Raw genomic sequence first — 18,618 nt, forward strand, 5'->3', positions numbered from 1 at the left:
GGTTTTTTCGCTGTAAAAAGAAGTTTTCTTCCCACGCACAGCGGACACTAATGTTTTTGTCACTTTTTATGGAATCAAACTCAAAGTAAGGTCAGTACTTCCACGCTTTAAACGCTGCACGCTCATACTCTCTCCCACAATCGATATGTGATCCATTGTTGATCTGCACACAGCTGTTGTCACGAACGTCGCACTCGCTTACGTCACTGTCATGAGACATTCTCGCAGAAAAATCACGGTTTTAGTAACGTGGTAACGCAGCGTTCCTACGGGAAAGTAACGGTAATCTAATTACCGTTTTTGCAATAGTAATCCCTTACTTTACTCGTTACCTGAAAAAAGTAATCAGATTACAGTAACGTGTTACAAGTAACGCGTTACTGCCCATCTCTGCTGCCTATGGGGAATAATAGTAGCCTTCCAACCTATCACGCACTCACTTTGAATCGGTAGTCTGTCTCCTCTGTCCATTCTCCTGGGATGATACACAGTCTGGAGGAAACTAAAGCAGCACAGCTCTCAAACTTTACGGATTCCAACTTATCCAGAGTTATGACACAGTCCTTAAAATGCTGTGAAATCTTTTAGCTCTTTAAAAACGCGGAGTAAATGTAGACTAATCACCACTGAATGCTGTGAGGAACGCTGCCAACTGTTAACTGATATGTCTCCACCAACTATCCAAATATAATGATGGTGATGAACGTCACAGGTTAACTTTGTAGTTGTGCGTTCTGACTCTCTCAGTGACGTCATCGACTGAAGCTGCTCTGCTGGTGAAAAAACGTCACTTTGAAACTTTTACAGGTGAAGCATTTTTTTTTACAAAGTTTTGAAGTTATTATAGTGACAGAAAGAGGCCACGAGATGGCGCCATTTTTCACGTAGTTGATACCGTCTGTGGCTGTTTGGTTTCTGTTCACAACCCTCCACGAGTGTTTTGCATAAAGTATTCCTCAGGCTCATGATTTCTGTTTCCTCTCTGGCTGAATTATATTATATTAAATTAAATTAAGGAAACTAGAGCGAGTCTTTCATCAGTAATTAGTTATTTTAAACACTTTACTACCTAAAGTGCATTTTTGGTGCTTTACATGTTTGCTGAACTGCTTCATGGGCGAAAAACCTTCTCATTCGTTCAAATAAAATCTATACTTCCTGGATTGCCAAGTTTGAAAATAAAAGCATTCAACAGAGTGTCAAAATGTGTTGTGTAAGTGTAGAAACACTGAACAAAAATATAAATGCAACACTTTTGCTCCCATTTTTCATGAGCTGAAACATTTTCTACATGCACAAAACAACCATTACTCTCAAATCTGTCTAAATCTCTGTCAGTGAGCACTTCTCCTTTGCATCCCACCTCACTAGTGTGGCATATTAAGGTGCTGATTAGACAGCATGACTGTTGCACAGGTGTGCCTTAGACTGCCCACAATAAATGGGCCTACAGGAGGGTGAGCCCATATGGCTTTTTCAGGCTGCACTTGGCCAGGCCACATGGGCAAAGGCCCAGCCATCAGGCGCTCTCTGCAGCTGCAGTCACAACTGACAACATACAAAAAGGACGACCTGATGAATTTTCTTTAAAAATATCATTTTTAAAAATGGCTGTCAATATTTATTTCAGACAGGTTGACAATAATTAGTTTACAGCATTCGAAAATCATGTTCAGCACTCAGCTGCTTTAGGGAATACACCAAATACCATGTGTTATTATAATGTGGTCAACGTATTTTCACTTTGTCACAAAGTTCATCTGCTTTTCATGTTGGTGCATTTCCACATCTCATTGTTCAAGCAGCAGGTTTATCTCGAAAACATGCATTTCCCCCCCAAGGCTGATAAGGCGTTAGAATATTCAACAGTTGCTTTGGTTTCAGACGTCAGTGATTGTGGCTAAATGCACATTTTTTCCTCATTTTCTCAAAAACAGATTCACTAACTGACAATTTGTTTTCCGTTTTACTATTAAAAAATATGACAATACCATTTGCTTCCATTGGGCTGGAGAGGCATCTGGGTGACAGTGATCACTTTGTACAGTTTGTTAAAAATCTACTCTACTATGTAACAGTATCTGTGTGAGGTGACCTGCACCCCTAGTGTCTGCTCAGTAGCTGAACATCTGTTGCGCAGAACTGCTTTGCTGCTGAGGGGTGGCTGGCTGGCTCTGGCTGGGCCGGCCTGGATCTGAGCCCTGGCTCTGGGCCTCCTGACTCTCCCCCTGTGCACCCTCCACCACTGGAGTGACCTGGCTGCCCTCAGCTGCAGGTACAGGCCTCCACGCCAGAGTCGGGGCCTCTAGCTGGTGGCCCATGGGGTTGACCAGAGTGGCGAGGTTGATGAAATGGGCGACGGACTGGGGTGTCCCGCTTCCAGCAGGACCTACAGTCTCTGGGATGAGTTCTGCAGACCGGTTGTGCAGCATAGCGGAGCCACTGACCGTGTCAAAGGTGACCGTGAGGATGGAGTTGTCCAGTGTGAGGGGCCGGTCGCTGGCTGTCAGGTGGCCCACGGCGACAGGCTGCAGGCTGGTAAACTGGGCAGGGGCGTGGCTGGTGATGGGCGTGACTGTGATGTTGGTCAGTCCCACTGAACTGTTGGGGGAGGAGGCTGATGGAGCACTGGGGTCGGTCAGAACCACCACCTGAAACGGCAACAATGGAATCAATTGCAACTCGATGATGAAAGCAGCTCATCTGCCGCTAAAGCACAACACTGTTGTTATAATCTAAGTTTGTGAGGAACAGCAGCTGGCTGAGGCCGTGAGTCAAGCTCAGCCAGCGAGCTGAATGAACTGAATTTTATTGCATTCACATAGCACCAAATGACAACAACGGTCACTTCAAGGTGATTTATATTGTACAGACTTTACAATAATGCAGAGAAAACCCCAACAATTAGACACCACCCAGTGATCAAGCACTTGGTGACAGCGGGAAGGAAAAACTCCCTTTTAACAGGAAGAAATGTGTTGTTGCTGCTGCTGCCGCTCTCCCGGCCTCTTGGCTTTCCATACTGCACATGTTAGGAAAGTTCCAGAACAGAGGCCAAATATAAATTACTGCAGCTGGAATAACAGTCTGATATTGACTCAAGTGGCCCAGACAGAAATAATGTAGTAAACACATCTGAAAAATAAATAAATAAAATTAGAAACTACGTCTTATTGCATATTTTTAAATCAAACTATTTAAGCATCATGCCAGTTTGTATAGTTATATTATTAAAATTGTTAAAGGTCTAATGTGTTTGAGCACATCTGTAATCACAAAGCCTTAGCTGTCAATTGTGGCTTCAAGCGTTGCACTGCATCTGTGTAATTTCATAACACTGTCTTAACAGCAGGAAAACAATTGTATATTATAAATGTAATCATTTTGTGGTTTGACTGTGTGTATTTTACACCTGCTTTACTCAACAGATCCACATTTTATCCTACGATTCCCAATGAAGTCATAACTACTAGGTCAACAATTACCAAAGTCGGCAATTTATTAGGTTATGTAACATTATAGCCCATTCAAAAAAAACCTTTATTAGACAACTGCCACATTTTTAGACAAATGCCACAGTTATTAAATGATGACTTCATATCAAATAATCAACAAAACAAGTGCAAATCCAGATTTATTCTGCCTTTCATCGGCAATGTCGAGCCAGCCGCTGTGGGTGACTTAAGGGCTCTTCAGGGAGAAAAACTTCAGTCTGTGTTTTCCTTTTTAATCAGGCCGCCTGCCTTTATCCACTTATCGTGGTGTTCGGGGGGAAAGAAATTGGACACGTTATTGTAGCAACAAAGCAGAATCTTCTGGGGGAAATGTGCACACGTACCTGCTGGATGCTCTGTACAGCAGAGCTCGTCTCAGTCTCATCACCGACAATGACGGCGTTGAATTCTGACATGGCTTCGTGCCTTGGTTCAGCAAAGTCAACGTATTCATCGGACTCGGAGAGCTCCGGCTCAGCTGAGCTTCTCTGCTTCTTCTTGGGGTGTCGGGAAGGTCGACTGGGCCGCTCCTGAGACATCCCGTCTTTTTCCATGGTCAGAGAGGGCTGCAGAAGGAAGTGAAACATCTTTAGTGTACAGAAAAATGCAGATTTTAAGGCAGCTGACACCACAGACATACTTAGACAATATGGTTTCTTGTTGTTTGTCAGTGTTTCCATAGCTACGCCTCCCTAAAACCACCTCGTTTGCCAATAAGGTCAAAGGTCAAGGTCAAATTTATTTATATAGCACATTTCAAACAGCCGATGCTGCACAAAGTGCTTAACAATATAAAAATGGCATTAAAAAGCAACAATGTAATACAATAATAACAATAATGGAGGACTATAAATACCTTGGAGTACACATTGACAATAAACTGGACTGGGCTAAAAACACCACAGCACTTTACAGGAAGGGCCAGAGTCGTCTCTATTTTTTGAGGCGACTGAGGTCCTTCAACATCTGCCAGAAAATGCTGAGGATTTTCTATGAGTCTGTTGTGGCCAGTGCGATCCTCTATGCTGTTGCATGCTGGGGGAGCAGGCTGAGGGTCGCAGATGCCAACAGACTTAATAAACTGATCCGTAAGGCCAGCAATGTTGTGGGGATGGAGCTGGACTCCCTCAAGGTGGTGTCGGAGAGGCGGATGCTGTCCAAGATAAAGACAATGTTGGATAACACCTCCCACCCACTCCATGACATGTTGGTCAGTCACAGGAGCACGTTCAGTGAGAGACTGAGATTACCGAAAAGCACCACTGAACGACACAGGAAATCATTCCTGCCTGTGGCCATCTCCCTGTACAACGCATCCACTTAACACACTGTTTGCTGCTACAACTACACATGTTTCTTTTCCAACTATTTATTTATGAGTGACTTATGTATGTATGTATGTATATATATGTATATATTGTACTATTCTTAGTTAGCGTATTGTCTGTCTTGTCTTAATGTTGGTTTAAAATGGAGCACTGTAACAAAAAATAATTTCCCCCAGGGATCAATAAAGTATTCTGATTCTGATTCTGATAAAACAATAATAGGACAATAAAAGAATTAAAACAATAACTAAAACTATTTAAAATAAGAGCAGAATGCCTGGGTCAGAGTGTGTTAAAAGCCAGGGCATAAAAATGTGTCTTTAGTAGTGATTTAAATTGCTCAAGTGTTTGTACAGATCTAATATTTAGGGGGAGACTTTTCCAAAGTCTGGGATCTGTCACAGAGACGGATCTATGACCACGAGATTGGAGACAAGTCCGTGGGATGGACAGCATCTATTCTGAGCTAGACCTCGTGGTTTTTCCTGGAGCATAAACAGAGAGGAGCTCAGACAGGTAAGAAGGCGCTCGGGCGTTAAGCGACTTAAAAGTTTAAATTGGATCCTGTAGGAGACAGGAAGTGTAAAGAAGCTAAAACTGGGGTTATACGCTCTCTCCGTTTGGTACCAGCTAGCAGGTGAGCAGCTGCATTTTGGACCATCTGAAGACGATGGGTGGAGGCCTGGTCGAGACCAAAATACAATGAATTGGATTTTGGTCTGTGGTGTCAGAAATCCGGAATTTTATTCTAACCTGCACAATGCTGATCGATGACTCATTCATTGACAAATTTTCCTGAAGATCATCAAACTCGTCGATTCTCACAGACACCACCTGTAGGCATATAGGAGAAGGACAGCATTTCAGGCCGAGTCTGCCTTTCGAGTGCTGTAATATGGGTCGTTTCCTCTCCGGTCTGACCCCACTCACCTCGGGATGTTTGCGTCGCAGGTGTCGGTTCATAGAAGCGCGAGTGGACACCTTTGTCCCGCAGAGGTGACACGACTGGGCCTCTACCTTTTCGTGGGTCAGGTGGACGTGCTTCTGCAGCATGTACTCGGTCAGATATTTCTTATCGCATGTGGGACATGTCCACGTCTTACCCACTGCAGCAGCAGAGAAGGAGAGGTCAGCTCGACAGCATCAGCTAGTATGAAGCCCCAAATTAAACCCTATCATATTCAATGTTGTGTGTAATGCACTCCAAAGCATCTTTGCTTTGTGTTGTTGGATTTGTGTTCATACATATGAAAGATCACATGTGTGTTCTGACTTTGATAGGGATATATGTTGGTGTGTAGAACAGCAGAACTGGAAATTATGTGAACGTGTTTCAGGTCAATTTATGGAGCAAAAGTAATGTAACGAGTCGTGTAACAAATTATTTACTCCATTATAATTTTGCTCAATAATGTATCAATCTCAGTTGCTAAATCTCCAAGTCCTTCCCCGTCTTATTAAACTTTTGTTTAAGAAAGAAAACACATTTTCCTAAAAATTGTTTGTAACTTTGCTTCATAGGTGTAGCTACTACTCTGACTGGCTGCATCACCACCTGGTACGGCAGCTGTAATGCTCTGGACCACAAAGCTCTGCAGAGGCTGGTGAGGACAGCACAGCGCATCACCAGGACTGAACTGGCAGCCATGCAGGATCTCTACAGACAGCGCTGCGTGAGGAAGATGCAGCGGCTCCTCTCCGATCCCAGCCACAGACTTTTCTCAGTCCTGCCGTCCGGCAGGCGGTTCAGGAGCATCCAGACCCGCGCTAGCAGACGCAGAGACAGTTTCTACCCACAAGCCATCAGGCTTTCGAGCTGCTGCCGTTCTGCACACACCATTACACACTCACTACAACTACAGGACTCTACACACTGTCACTTCAACAAATGCCACTTAAATGCTCGTTGCACAAGTTTTGCACAACATGCAAATACCAACTTGTCTTAACTATTAAATATTTAGAGAATTTTTTTCTCTCTTTTTCTCTTTTATCATCATCATCAGTATTATTATTATTACTGCTATTTTCTGTTATTTTCTTCTTAATATAACTGCACGCTTTCTACATGTTCATGTAAGGCTGAGGAGCACGAGCCAAAGAACTTCATTATGGGTAAATGTGGCTACACTGTTTCTCCGTACAAAACTTGAAACTACTGTTTAGTTAGCACCATGTAGCTAACATTATGCTAGTATTTGTTCCAGTCCAAAAATAGCAGGCGTTTACATGAAAGGATACAACATGCTTCTTAAATCATAAGGTCCTGGCAGCAGCTGCATGTCACGGGCTTTTTGGCAAGTTTACCTTTGGACCAAACTGATTTTAGCCTTTATGCTAACTTAAGTCAACCTTCTTATTTTTGGGATCAAACAAAAGTTCCTCTTTCCTCTATTCATCAACAACTAATAAGAGCTAACTTACATTTTCATACCACAACAGTTAACATTAACAGCTAAAATTATTTTTGGTAAAATCACTTTAAATTATGACTAAAAGAAGATATTACATTACTACATATGGCATTACATTTGAAGATTGTAAGTAATAAGTTGCTTTCTGTGTGACTTTATCAGCCTCTCACTTGCTTTGGTCCAGTCCTGTTTACAATGTTCTGATTTAAATGTAGCAGGAAAGTAGATTCAGATGAAAGAGTTTCATGTTCAGCTTGTAATAACCGAGTAATGCACAGCAGTCTGGTTTTATGACGCCACAGTGACATGAAATACCTGTGTGGATGAGCTTGTGAGTCTCTAGTGTGGTCCTCTCACTGAAAGTCTTTCCACACAACTCGCACATGAAGTCCTTTATACCTGCAAGCACGGTGACACAAAACAAGCACTGAGGGACAATGACGTGATTCTCTGTTAGGTGTGCTTGGTTTTTAGTGCTTTTTTTGCAGTATACATCCTTCATGTCTGTGACACACAAACACTTTTTCTTACTGCAATAGAGACAAGTGAGAACAATCAAGACAATTAGGGTAAAGACAGCGTGGGGGGGCTGCACAGACAAAAAGAATTACAGCGGCTGTGGGTGTGTGACTGAGCATTAGTGCAGGTGTGTGTTTGAACGTGTACATGGAAAAACAGAGTAACCAACCCATCATGCTTATGCTATATGTATGTGTGTGTCTGTGTGTGTTAGACTAAGGTAATGCATTAAAATGAGCTCTACGTGCACACGCACACCTTCTCACTCACCTGTGTGTCTCTTGTAGTGTTTCAGCATGTTGACCTTTTGGGCGAACTTGCGCTTACACTCCTTACACTCGTACTCTTTGATGCCCTTGTGGAGCTTCATGTGGTGCCGCAGAGCATGTTTGGTCTTCATACCTGGGCAGGCAAACGTTGACACAATCTCAGAATAATTCAACCACCACCAGTTCAAGTCTACTCGTTCAGTTTACACGGTGGGAAAAGAGCAATGAGGCGTGCGATGACCTTTCCCGCACTCGGCGCACAGGTACTCTCGGTTGTCGTCGTGCACCCTGAGATGCTCCTTCAGCATGTCCTTTCTTGCAAACGATTTGCCGCATTTGTCACAGCCGTGGCTCTTCACCCCTGGATGAGTGAACAAACATCTTTTTTTAATTGTGACGTTACCTTTGCACAGACTCACCCTGTGAGAGTATGAGCCAGCGTAGGAAGTACATTTACTGACGTGCTGCCCTTGATTACGACTTTCAGCTGCTTTGCTGAACAGAGGAACATTTTTATGCCATTATTTTATAAAAACACACATTTTAGCATTAAAAATGTGACTTCAATTAAAATCTTGTGGGATTAGCGTTTGGATGAAACATTTTGCTGATTACCAGTAGTGTTCATTTAAAAACCTTACGCTGGGTGGTAGGCGAATAAATTTGTTAAGCACTGACCACAGAATAAACACTTCACCTGTGTGGATGATCTTGTGCCTTTCCAGATTTCCAATGCTATTGAATATTCGCCCACAAATCTCACATGGATGGATGTACCTTTAGGAAAGAGCGAAACTATTTGAAAATGATTTCTGTACATTTTTCTGACTTCATAGTTATTTAGTACCTTTATTTTGAAAAATACACAGTTTGCGCTAAAAATGACATCATTTCCTTTTAGGTGCAAGTCAGCAATTTCAGCTCTCACATGCATGGATGATTAGTAACTAGCACTCAATGGCTGCTACACGCAAATGTTACTACCTTTCCTCCCGTGAACATATTTAAAGGAATCAGATGTATTCTTCTCCTCGCCAGATTTCAAAAGTACTTCTTTATACAATTATACATTTCTCTGCTGGCTCACAAGACTGTGACTAGCATTTGTACTTGCTTGCTTCCTACTGTCTTACTTCTGCACCGAAGGGTCGGGCAGCTGCTCTCGGTGGATGACCAGGTGAGCGTTGTAAGTGGCTTTGAGTGCAAAGCGTCGGTTACAGATCCCGCAGCCGTAGGCTTTCTCCTTGTGCTGCTCCATGATGTGCTTCAGGTACTCTTTTCCTTTTGCAAATGACAGCTGGAGACAAGAAGCAGGACGTGTGTTATTTGTGTGGGACACAGGGATACGTGGAGCTCCATGTGACTGCAGAGTTTCTCCGTGACAGACGATTGCTTACTTGGCATTTTTTGCAGTTATATTTATGGTGCTCTGGGTCATCTTCATCTTCATCCTCGTCTGTTTCGTCACTGTCGTCCGCTGAGATGCCGATCTTCTTGATGAAGCCTTCCCTTTCCTGCTCGTCCATTAAGGCTATGTCCTGAAATAAAAGGATGTCATTCAACCTGATGAACGCCAGGTATCTGGAGAGCACCTGAGCATTTCTGCGTTCATCTTTTCTTATCTGAGTAGCAGTGCTTCTGATTTTTTTTAAAAATATGTCCCCTTCTCTATAATTTAGAGAAATGGTGAGATTCTGACTGAGGACATGTAAATGTATAGAATATTCTGTCAGGTGTCTATAATACTGAATCAGAGATGGACCACATTTTGATACCTGATCTGAGTCAAAGTGGCATCCTTGTAAATCCTTGTGTGTGTGATTAAAGTGGAAACCAAGTACTCAAAGGCCCAAAGCCAAAAAAGCGTTCTGAATTTGTGCAGCTAAATGTGCAGCGGCGCTGTTAAACAAGTGGAACAGACTCTACATGCGTCATTGGTCCTGTGGAATAAGCAGTGGTGCAGCTTTCATCCTAGAAATTCATTTCATCCATAAATCCTGCATTTTTGTAATATACACAAACTCTTTGATCTTGTGATGAAACAGCAGCTTCTCTGTGAACGAACCCTTCAAAAGGTCTGATAATGTTGCAGGTTTCACCTTGAAGTGCACGTGAATGTGGTCTCGGAGGACGTCTACACGGAAGAACTTGCGACCGCAGATCTCACAGGTGTACTTTTTATCGCCGTGAGTCAACAGATGCTTGTTCATGTTACTCCTGCAGGAGAACACCTGTGCGCACACACAGAAACACACTGCAGTGAAGCAGGTGAACGATGAAGTGATGCCATGAGCCGACGCGTGCAGACGGCTTACCTTGCTGCAAATGGGACAGGGTGACGGCTCCTTCCTGTACTTGGTCCCTTCTTCTCCATTGGCCTCCAGCTCCTCTCTCTTCATGTGCTTTGGTCCTGTGCGTATGGATTTTAGGCTTAGTTTAGCGAAGAGCGTCAGGGCCAACAGAAGAAATCCATCTAAACGGTGCAAAAATGCACCAGGCTGCTCAGCTCTGACTTGGTTATCTGTGTGTTTGTGTGGGAGACGTGAAAGTCGAATCCTTCTCAGTTTTATGAAATCGTTTACACAGTGAGATTCAATATGATTACCACTAACAATGCCAGAGTAATGCAATCATATGAACGGCTTCAAATAACTGTTTTATATCATTTGTTGCTGCCTGGCTAAACTCACAAAACAACAAATCACTTAATATTTGCTACACAGTGATTAAATAGCTCTCATGGTATGGTTAAAAGTATTCTCTGAACTCAAACATTTGTAGAGCTCCTCCGCTCATTGCCTACCTAACCCCTACAGTAAAGCATGGCGGTGGCTGCATCGGGCTATGGGGGATGTTTCTCAGCAACCGATCAAACCAGCTGGAGTCGAACACACAGAGGTCTCTGAAAACAACCTGCAGAGATCTGACCAATAGTTTTGCTTACACAGCACCAAGTCACAGTTGCCTCGAGACTCTTCCTATTTGCGAGGACCCAACAATAATACAGAGAAAACCCCAACAATCAAACGACCCCCTATGAGCAAGCAGGAAAAACTCCAGCAGAACACGGCTCAGGGGAGGGAGACGGGACAAAAGAGACACTGTGGAAGAGCCGGAGATTAAAAACGACTAATGATTAATGCCGAGTGTTGTGTAAGCACACACACAGTGAAATGAGGTGAAGGAAGCCTAGGCTTATTGTGCCATAGCTAAGGAATAGCTCAGGGTCACATGACTATAAGCTTTATCAAACGGGAAAGTTTTAAGCCTAATCTTTAGAGCAGAGAGGGTGTCTGGTGTCCAAACTGGGAGCTGGTTCCACAGAAGAGGGGCCTGAAAGCTGAAGGCTCTGCCTCCCATTCTACTTTTAAATAATCAACGGTGTGAGAGTAAAGTGCTCTACTGGGGCGATATGGTACTATGAAGTCTATAAGATAAGATGGGGCCTGATTATTTAAGAAGCTATGATTGAGCAATATGGACACATGAACTTTGGAGTGTTTTGCAGAAAATCTCTCTGTTCTAAAAACCTTAAAGGTTCAGGCCTACAGAGTCTCCAGTTGCAGACTTGACTGCGAGACGTTTCCTGGAAATTCTCTTTGTCTTGCATAATCACGGTGACTGATAAGACCAGCGGCACGACTGCCTGGGAGGGAGTTTAACTATCCATACTCTGATTTATTTATTCCTGTAATGCTTTTCATCAACCATAAAAAGCACGAGAAGCATTTTGCTCTCATCATTCTAGTACTGTGAAAAAATAGCATTAATAATCAAACGCTGCTCTGTGTTCTCATGCACTCACCCAAACCGTGCCTCCTGTGGTGCTCCTGCATCACGTCTTTGCGGTAGAACATCTTGTTGCAGATTTCACAGGAGTAGAGCTTCTCGCCGTGCTTCTTCTTGTGCTTGGAGAGGTTGCTGTTGGTGGAGAAGAACCGCGAGCAGATATCACACTGGAACGTCTTGTCGTCTGGAGAGAAGGAATGAAAAGAGGATGGTTAGAAATGTGATCAGAAACGAGGGGGAAAAGAAAAGAGGCAAACCTACCTGTCCGGCAGTTGTGGAACTTTAAGGCATTTTCCAGGCGAAAAGATTTCTCACAGGTGTTGCATTTGTACTTGTACTCTTGGTCAGGCTGTTGGGGGGATAAACACACGACGTCATTAACCGCTGGAGCGGCTGAAACCCTCGATCCGGCCGTTCGAAACGCACTTACCACGTTCTTGCTGTGCTTGTATGAGATGTGCTGCTTCAGGCTCTCCTTACGGCTGAACAACTTGTCACATTCATCGCACTTGAACAGCTTATCACCTGCCGACCACACATGAAGGGACCTTTTAGTAAACATACTCACTCCTCCTGAATTGAACTCTATCTGGAGATGACGCCATCACAGCCACAACTGTACCATGAGATCGAATGTGTCTGTTGAGGTTGCTGCTGTTCTGGAAGACCTTGTTGCAGCGGGGGCAAGCGTAGACCTTCTTGTGCTCTCTCGCTCTGTGCCTCTTCAGGACAGGCCCGCTGTCTGGAGTGCTCAGTGGGCTGCTGTTCTCTGCCGCTCTCGTTCCCCCCTCTGACGCTACAGGCTCCGAGCTCACCAGTGGGGGCTTCACATCTGCACACATCAGGACCCCAACGTCAAAGTCGACGGAGCGACCGTAGATGAGCTCGTGTTCCACACTTGATCGTTTTACGCCCTTATTGCAAAATTAATCATAGTCATTTTTCACCTCAGAACTCTACATGCGATGCTCTGTAATGACAAAGTGATGAAGTTTGTTTGAAATATAACATGTACATAAATATTCACAGCCTTTGCTCGATACCTTGGTAGCTTGGAAGCACCTTTGGCAGCAATTACAGCCTCAAGTCTTTTTGAGTATGATGCTACAAGCTAGCACACCTATTTTTGGGGTTTCCCACTCTTCTTTGCAGAATCTCTCAAGCTCCAGCAGTTTGGATTGGGAGTGTTGGTGCACAGCCATTTTCAGATCTTTCCAGAGACGTTCAGCCAGGTTCAACTCTGGGGTGTGACTGGGCCATTGAGGGAAATTTCTAAAGCCACTCCTCTGTTATCTTGGCTGTGTGTTTAGGGTCATTGTCCTGTTAGAACAGAGGTGGAGGAACTGCAGGCGTCGAGGGCCGGTGTCCTGCAGGTTTTAGATGTGTCTTTGATCCAACACAGCTGATTTAAATGGCTAAATGACCTCCTCAACATGTCATGAAGTTCACCAGACGCCTGGTAATGAACTAATGATTTGATTCCGGTGTGTTGACCTGCAGGTTTTAGATATCCCCACCCCTGTGTTAGAAGATGAACCTTCACCCTAGTCTGAGGTCCAGAGCGCTCTAGCAGGTTAACATCAACATCATGGCTCTGTGCATCGCTGCATTGACCTTTACCTCCACCCTGACTAGTCTCCCAGTTCGCTTCTGAACAACATCCCCCCAGCATGATGCTGCTGCCACCATGCTTCACTGTAGGGATGAGATCATCCATGTGATGAGCCGTGCTTGGTTGTCACTTGGCATTCAAGCCAAAGAGTGTAATCTTTGTTTCATCAGACCAGAGAACTTAGTTTCTCATGGTCTGAGCGTCCTTGGGGTGCTTTTTGGAAAACTATAGGTGGGCTGTCATGTGACTCTTACTGAGGAGTTTCTGTCTGGCTTCTCGAAAAAGTAGAAAAGTACTTGACACACGTGAGATCCCTCTCTTTTCCCCTGGTGGTGATTTGCATACAGCGCAGGTTTTGCCACTTTGGAAAAATAATTGCATGAGGGGACAACATATGTTTTTTCCATTAAGTAAACCAGAGACCCGAAACATTCCTGGCTCGACGTGTTTAGTGGGCACACATCTTTGTTCAGATGGAATGTGATTGGTTGGTGACTTTGTGAGCTGGATGGATACAAGGAGCCTCGTCTGAGTTGACACTGGGCGATTCACCTCAGCACTGCAGGATCTTCATGCATTAACTGTCTTTGTGTCTTTTCTGTGTTCTGTGGTGCAGACGTGACTCTACGACACTTGTTGCTTTGTTCTTGGTCAACATTACTTGTTATCTGCTGTATTTCCAAACAGCGGACGATGATCCGCTTCAAAGAACAAGCTCTTCACCTCCTGCTGTGCTACACATTTGAATTTGATCCATCTTAACGTAGTGACTATATCCAGAAACTTTGAGCTGTGTTGTGCAGGAAACAGGCGCTGACCGAGGGAGCACTCGATCTACTTTTGCTTTGTGTTTTAACTGGTGCAGCATGCATTCTAAATATCATGCGATCATCTTCATTTAACTGCTGCAAGCCAGAATATGTTTCACAAAGTTTTTTTTTGCCCAAGCCTGACTCTCACTTTCTTCTCACCTCTGTTTTTGCTTGCTGCAGCTGCAGCACTGGGCCTGCGTCCTTTAGCCCTCCTCCCTCGGCTGTGCCCTCTCTTGGGGCTGGGCTGCGCTGCAGGGGAGATGCCCTCCTCCTCATCAGGACCAACCAGACATTCCCCCTGGGGCAGGAGTTGCTCTGCTGGAAGCACCGTTACCGTCTTTACCTCGTTGAGGTGGCTCAGCATGTCGCCTGTGATCCACAGAAAAGGGGTAGATGAGTCAGCGTGTGCGATCATGACGCAGCGTTTTGTTCAGCTTAGAATCTTTTGAACGGGTGAACATGTGGCGTTCACTCATGCTGGACTTGCTGCCAAAACAAAAAGCTGCTGAAAAATTGATGCAGTTAAAAGAAAAAAAAAGGATTATAATCACAAACTTAGCTAAAATATGGGAAAACATTTCAAAGACGTGTGAACTGGAGGTGGTGGGTGTTTTTAATGATCCTACCTGTGCTGCTGTCTTCAGCCGCTGGAGGCATGTGGGCTCCACTTTTCTCTGAGATCTCAGATTTAGCGGATGGAGCTGTCACATCTGATTGAAAAAGAGAAAAGCGAGAAGATGTAACTCTCACAGTTTCCATGGTACCCCAACACAGCATCTGTGCTGTAACCAAAGCTACCTGGTGGAGGCAGCGGTGGCTGAAGTGGGGGTTTCAGCATGGGCTTCTCCATCTTCTTGGCATAGAACGCTCCATACCAGACTCTCAGCTCTGTTCCTGGCAGCACATCCTGGGAAACAACAGCGGCAGGTATGCACGTGGATCAACAAATCAGTCTGCTTACAGAGGTGAAGGAGCCGCGCAGGTTTCAGGTGGAGGAAGATACCTGGGAGGTGTTGAAGTACACTTCGTCATCCTGCTGGTAAGCCGTCAGATTCTGGTGCTTGTGGTCGCTGGCAGGTCGCACCAGCATCATCCAGTTGCAGTCCTCCTCACTGCTGGAGTCAAAACACACCACTACACCGTCCTTCTTGAAGATCTGCCCAACAACAGAGAGAGGATCAAGAAGGAAGTTAAAGTTAAAAACCACATGCACACGTACAGTTTAAAGCAGAGGGTTTAAGTGCACCTTCAGGGGGAACGCTCCTTCCTTCTCCAGGTGGGGAACCCTCTTTGCTTCAAAGGGCCCAAACCGAGTCCTCTTGACCAGCCGGTGCAGGACAAACACCCCCTCCTCTCCATTTCCCATCTCTCTGATCTCCAGGCTGTCCGGAAGAGACGACCTGATCCAAGGAAAGAGCAACATGGCATAAACTCCTGATTACTGTCTGTTCAGTATGTAAGCTAAAAGCATGATAAAAGCTGAAAGCGACAACCCTCACTCTTTAATCTCAACTCTGCATCATCACCAATCACGACCCCCAACCTGTTACTGCAGACTCCTCCCAGAAGTTTCTTCCTGTTAAAACAGGGACTCTTACTGCCGCTGTTGCTAAGTGCTTGATCACAGAGGATGATCTGGTTATTGTAGGGTCTTTACAATAACAAGGCCAGCCTCCTGCCTTCTTGTGATCCCTTAGTTTCAGCATCACTTGATTCAGTATGCTTACTTTGCTAAAATGCTGAAAAATGGTGTGTCCTCCCCTTTTGAGCAATTTTGTGCAATATTATAGACAGATGCAAAATATCAGAGAATGAGAAAGAGAGAAAACACAAACAAAAAAAGAAACTGCAGGCTGAGGCTCGAGGAAGGCAGCTGTATGCTTGTGAGAAGAAAGCATCGAGTGAGAAATCTATTATGTTTAAAGTTAAAAAGTTCCACATTTAGGATGAAGCTGCAAGTGGCAGAAACGCAACCACCCACAGTGGGATACTTGGACAATCTCTTTGCAAGGTCTAGAACAGCAATAAGGTGACACATGAATGGGGTTTGTAATTTCACAGGTCAGGATGACTGGACGTCAGCGCTAGCAGGGATCGATGTTTCTCCTTCTTTGGTTTTGCTCTGATTGAATCTTTAGAAAGAAACTTGAGTTCAAAGAATGGCCCAAACCCCCACCTGACACCTCCAGCTGTCACTCACCGAGCTCGGCTGAGGACGAAGGAGTCCTGGACAGTCACCACCGGCCCAAGTTCAGGACACTCAGAGTCATGGTACTGGCCACAGTCCTCGCACCCTGTCAGATACACATCACATCTGTCTTCATAGTGCTTTCACACACACACACACACACACACACACACGGGACAGTAAGGGCTGGAGTCATACTCACAGATGAACTCATCTGGCGTCTGTTCAGCCATTATGCCAACCTACAGAGAGGGAAAGTGTTTGCATGTTTACCAGAGAGCAGCAGCCTGGTCGCACTCAGTTTTACTGCACATTTACACGAAGGAAGTACTTTAACGAGTGTTTCAGGATGTAACTGAACTTCTGAGCCTGCTCATCGTTTAATGTGGGACCCTTCAGGTGTACGTGAATGCATCAGCCCTACCGGCTGTACACTAGTGCCTTATGGAAACATTAGCTGGTTTTTGTTCTACGCGAAACAGTTGACGCGTGTATTTGAACATATGCAGCCCGGGGAATAGACGGGATCCAGGATTTGAGTCGTTCCCAAACTCTAGCCGGGTTTTAACTCCGATCTGAGCGGCTGCTCTTTGCTAAAATGTAACAAAGAACAGTCGGCATGGCGGATGGACCGGAGACGCAAACCCCCAAACCGGAGTCAATGCTATTCAACGGCCGCCAGTGTGTGGTGGAGGCGTTTCGGGTAAACTCGGACCGAACCGGACGGATCAGCTGCACCTTTACTACCAAACTGCGTCTCCATTTGGTAGAAAGGCGGCGTGTATTGGTCGGGAAACACGTTACCTTTTCTGCAAAACCCCTTCATTTACCAAATCCTGACTCCGGGTTCCAATCCGCTCCAGAAACGGCGCAGGACCGGAAACGAGCAGCCCCGACTGCATTATGGGAAATGTAGGCGCAACACAATGGCGCTAACCTAGGACCTACTACCTCATACGTGTAACAGTTTTTAGTCTTATAGAAACTGCAGAAGTTAACAAAAATGTGCACAAAATACTAAAAGGCAGCATGTTAGCGTAAGCTGCTGCTTATAACTACTTTATCAAACTTCCGACAACGTTTGCTGTCACAACAACGTTTCGCTTTCTGTTTCAGTCCTAACAACACATTTAATGAAAATTATATTTCAGTGTCAAGAAGCTTTTTACAATGTTGTCTTTATACCAAAATGTCTTTCTATAAGCAAAGTGATGAAACACGTGGAGCAGTGCGAGTTACTAAACTGTACTAGTTAAATATTTGGAGTTTCTTTGATTAATATGGACTCTTTTTTTGAGATTAAGTAAGCCCACTTATTATATTTGTTATAACTTCACAGTTACTAAATTCTAATATGATAAACTATATAATAAAACTGTAACGTTGTCTCCTTATGTTAGCACTCAGAGTGGGCATGTCTGAAGGACTGTACTAACAGCTGACAGATCGCCTGTGTGGCCTGTCATAGTTGTTGCATGAAGTTGTGATAGTCTGGACATGTGCAGAGGACAGATAGTGAAGGTTGGACCATTGAGGCAATGAGTTGCCTTAATTGTTTGAGGTCTGACAACAACAGACATTTACTAGTTGTTCTAGGGGATTAGAAAAATATAGACATAAAAGGCACAATATACTCACCAGCCACTTTGCTACATCCAACTGCTTCATTCATTTATTAATGCAAAGATCCAGTCAGCCAATAACATGGCAGCAACTCAGTGTGTTGAGGCATGTACAGATGGCTAAGACGGTCTGTTGAAATTCAAACCAAACATCAGAAGGAGGAAGAAAGGTGATTAAAGGGATCTCCACAATTGTGGCTTTGTTGTTGGTGACAGACAGGCTGGTCCGAGTACTTCACAAACTGCTGATCCCACACGACCATCTCTACAGTTTACAGAGAAAAAGTCAGAAAAAGAGAAAATATCCAGTGATGTTTATTCTAGGTTAAAGCTGAATGGCCAGACTGGAAAACTGTAAATCAAATAACCACTTGTTTCAACCAGAAGAGCATCTCTGAATGCAAAACCCTGAGGCAGGTTGGCCACAGCAGCAGAAGACCACACGGGGTGCCGTGCTGTCAGCAAAGAACAGGAAACCAAGGGTACAATTTGCGCAGGCTCACAAAAACATAGCCTAATCTCAATTTTTGCAACCACGTGTGGATGTGGAAGTTAGTATAAATAACACGGC

General features: G+C 44.4%; 1 protein-coding gene across 2 annotated transcripts; it reads right to left on the reverse strand.

Annotated features, from left to right (window-relative positions):
- Positions 1 to 1,567: 1,567 nt before the first annotated feature.
- prdm15 (PR domain containing 15) lies at positions 1,568 to 17,307 on the reverse strand. 2 transcript variants are annotated; one of them, XM_085469444.1, is made up of 24 exons: positions 17,230 to 17,307; positions 16,628 to 16,667; positions 16,438 to 16,531; positions 15,484 to 15,637; positions 15,241 to 15,393; positions 15,036 to 15,144; positions 14,864 to 14,947; positions 14,397 to 14,606; positions 12,436 to 12,645; positions 12,244 to 12,338; positions 12,075 to 12,162; positions 11,830 to 11,997; positions 10,340 to 10,434; positions 10,124 to 10,255; positions 9,422 to 9,562; positions 9,158 to 9,321; positions 8,722 to 8,801; positions 8,266 to 8,385; positions 8,026 to 8,157; positions 7,552 to 7,635; positions 5,753 to 5,928; positions 5,576 to 5,656; positions 3,839 to 4,060; positions 1,568 to 2,651 (listed from the first exon to the last, which is right to left on the reverse strand). In XM_085469444.1, exons 2-24 carry the CDS (start codon positions 16,656 to 16,658, stop codon positions 2,115 to 2,117), a joined length of 3,360 nt encoding a protein of 1,119 aa, XP_085325570.1. In that variant the 5' UTR covers positions 16,659 to 16,667; positions 17,230 to 17,307; the 3' UTR covers positions 1,568 to 2,114. The 2 variants fall into 2 exon arrangements, with proteins under 2 accessions (XP_085325570.1, XP_085325571.1); XM_085469445.1 differs by lacking the exon at positions 1,568 to 2,651 and adding an exon at positions 3,477 to 3,752.
- Positions 17,308 to 18,618: the final 1,311 nt, after the last annotated feature.

This window comes from Copadichromis virginalis, linkage group LG10 (assembly GCF_057382275.1).
Source record: "Copadichromis virginalis isolate Kocher_CV1m ecotype Utaka linkage group LG10, C_Virginalis_male_GT1.1, whole genome shotgun sequence".
NCBI classification, from domain to species: Eukaryota; Metazoa; Chordata; class Actinopteri; order Cichliformes; family Cichlidae; genus Copadichromis; species Copadichromis virginalis.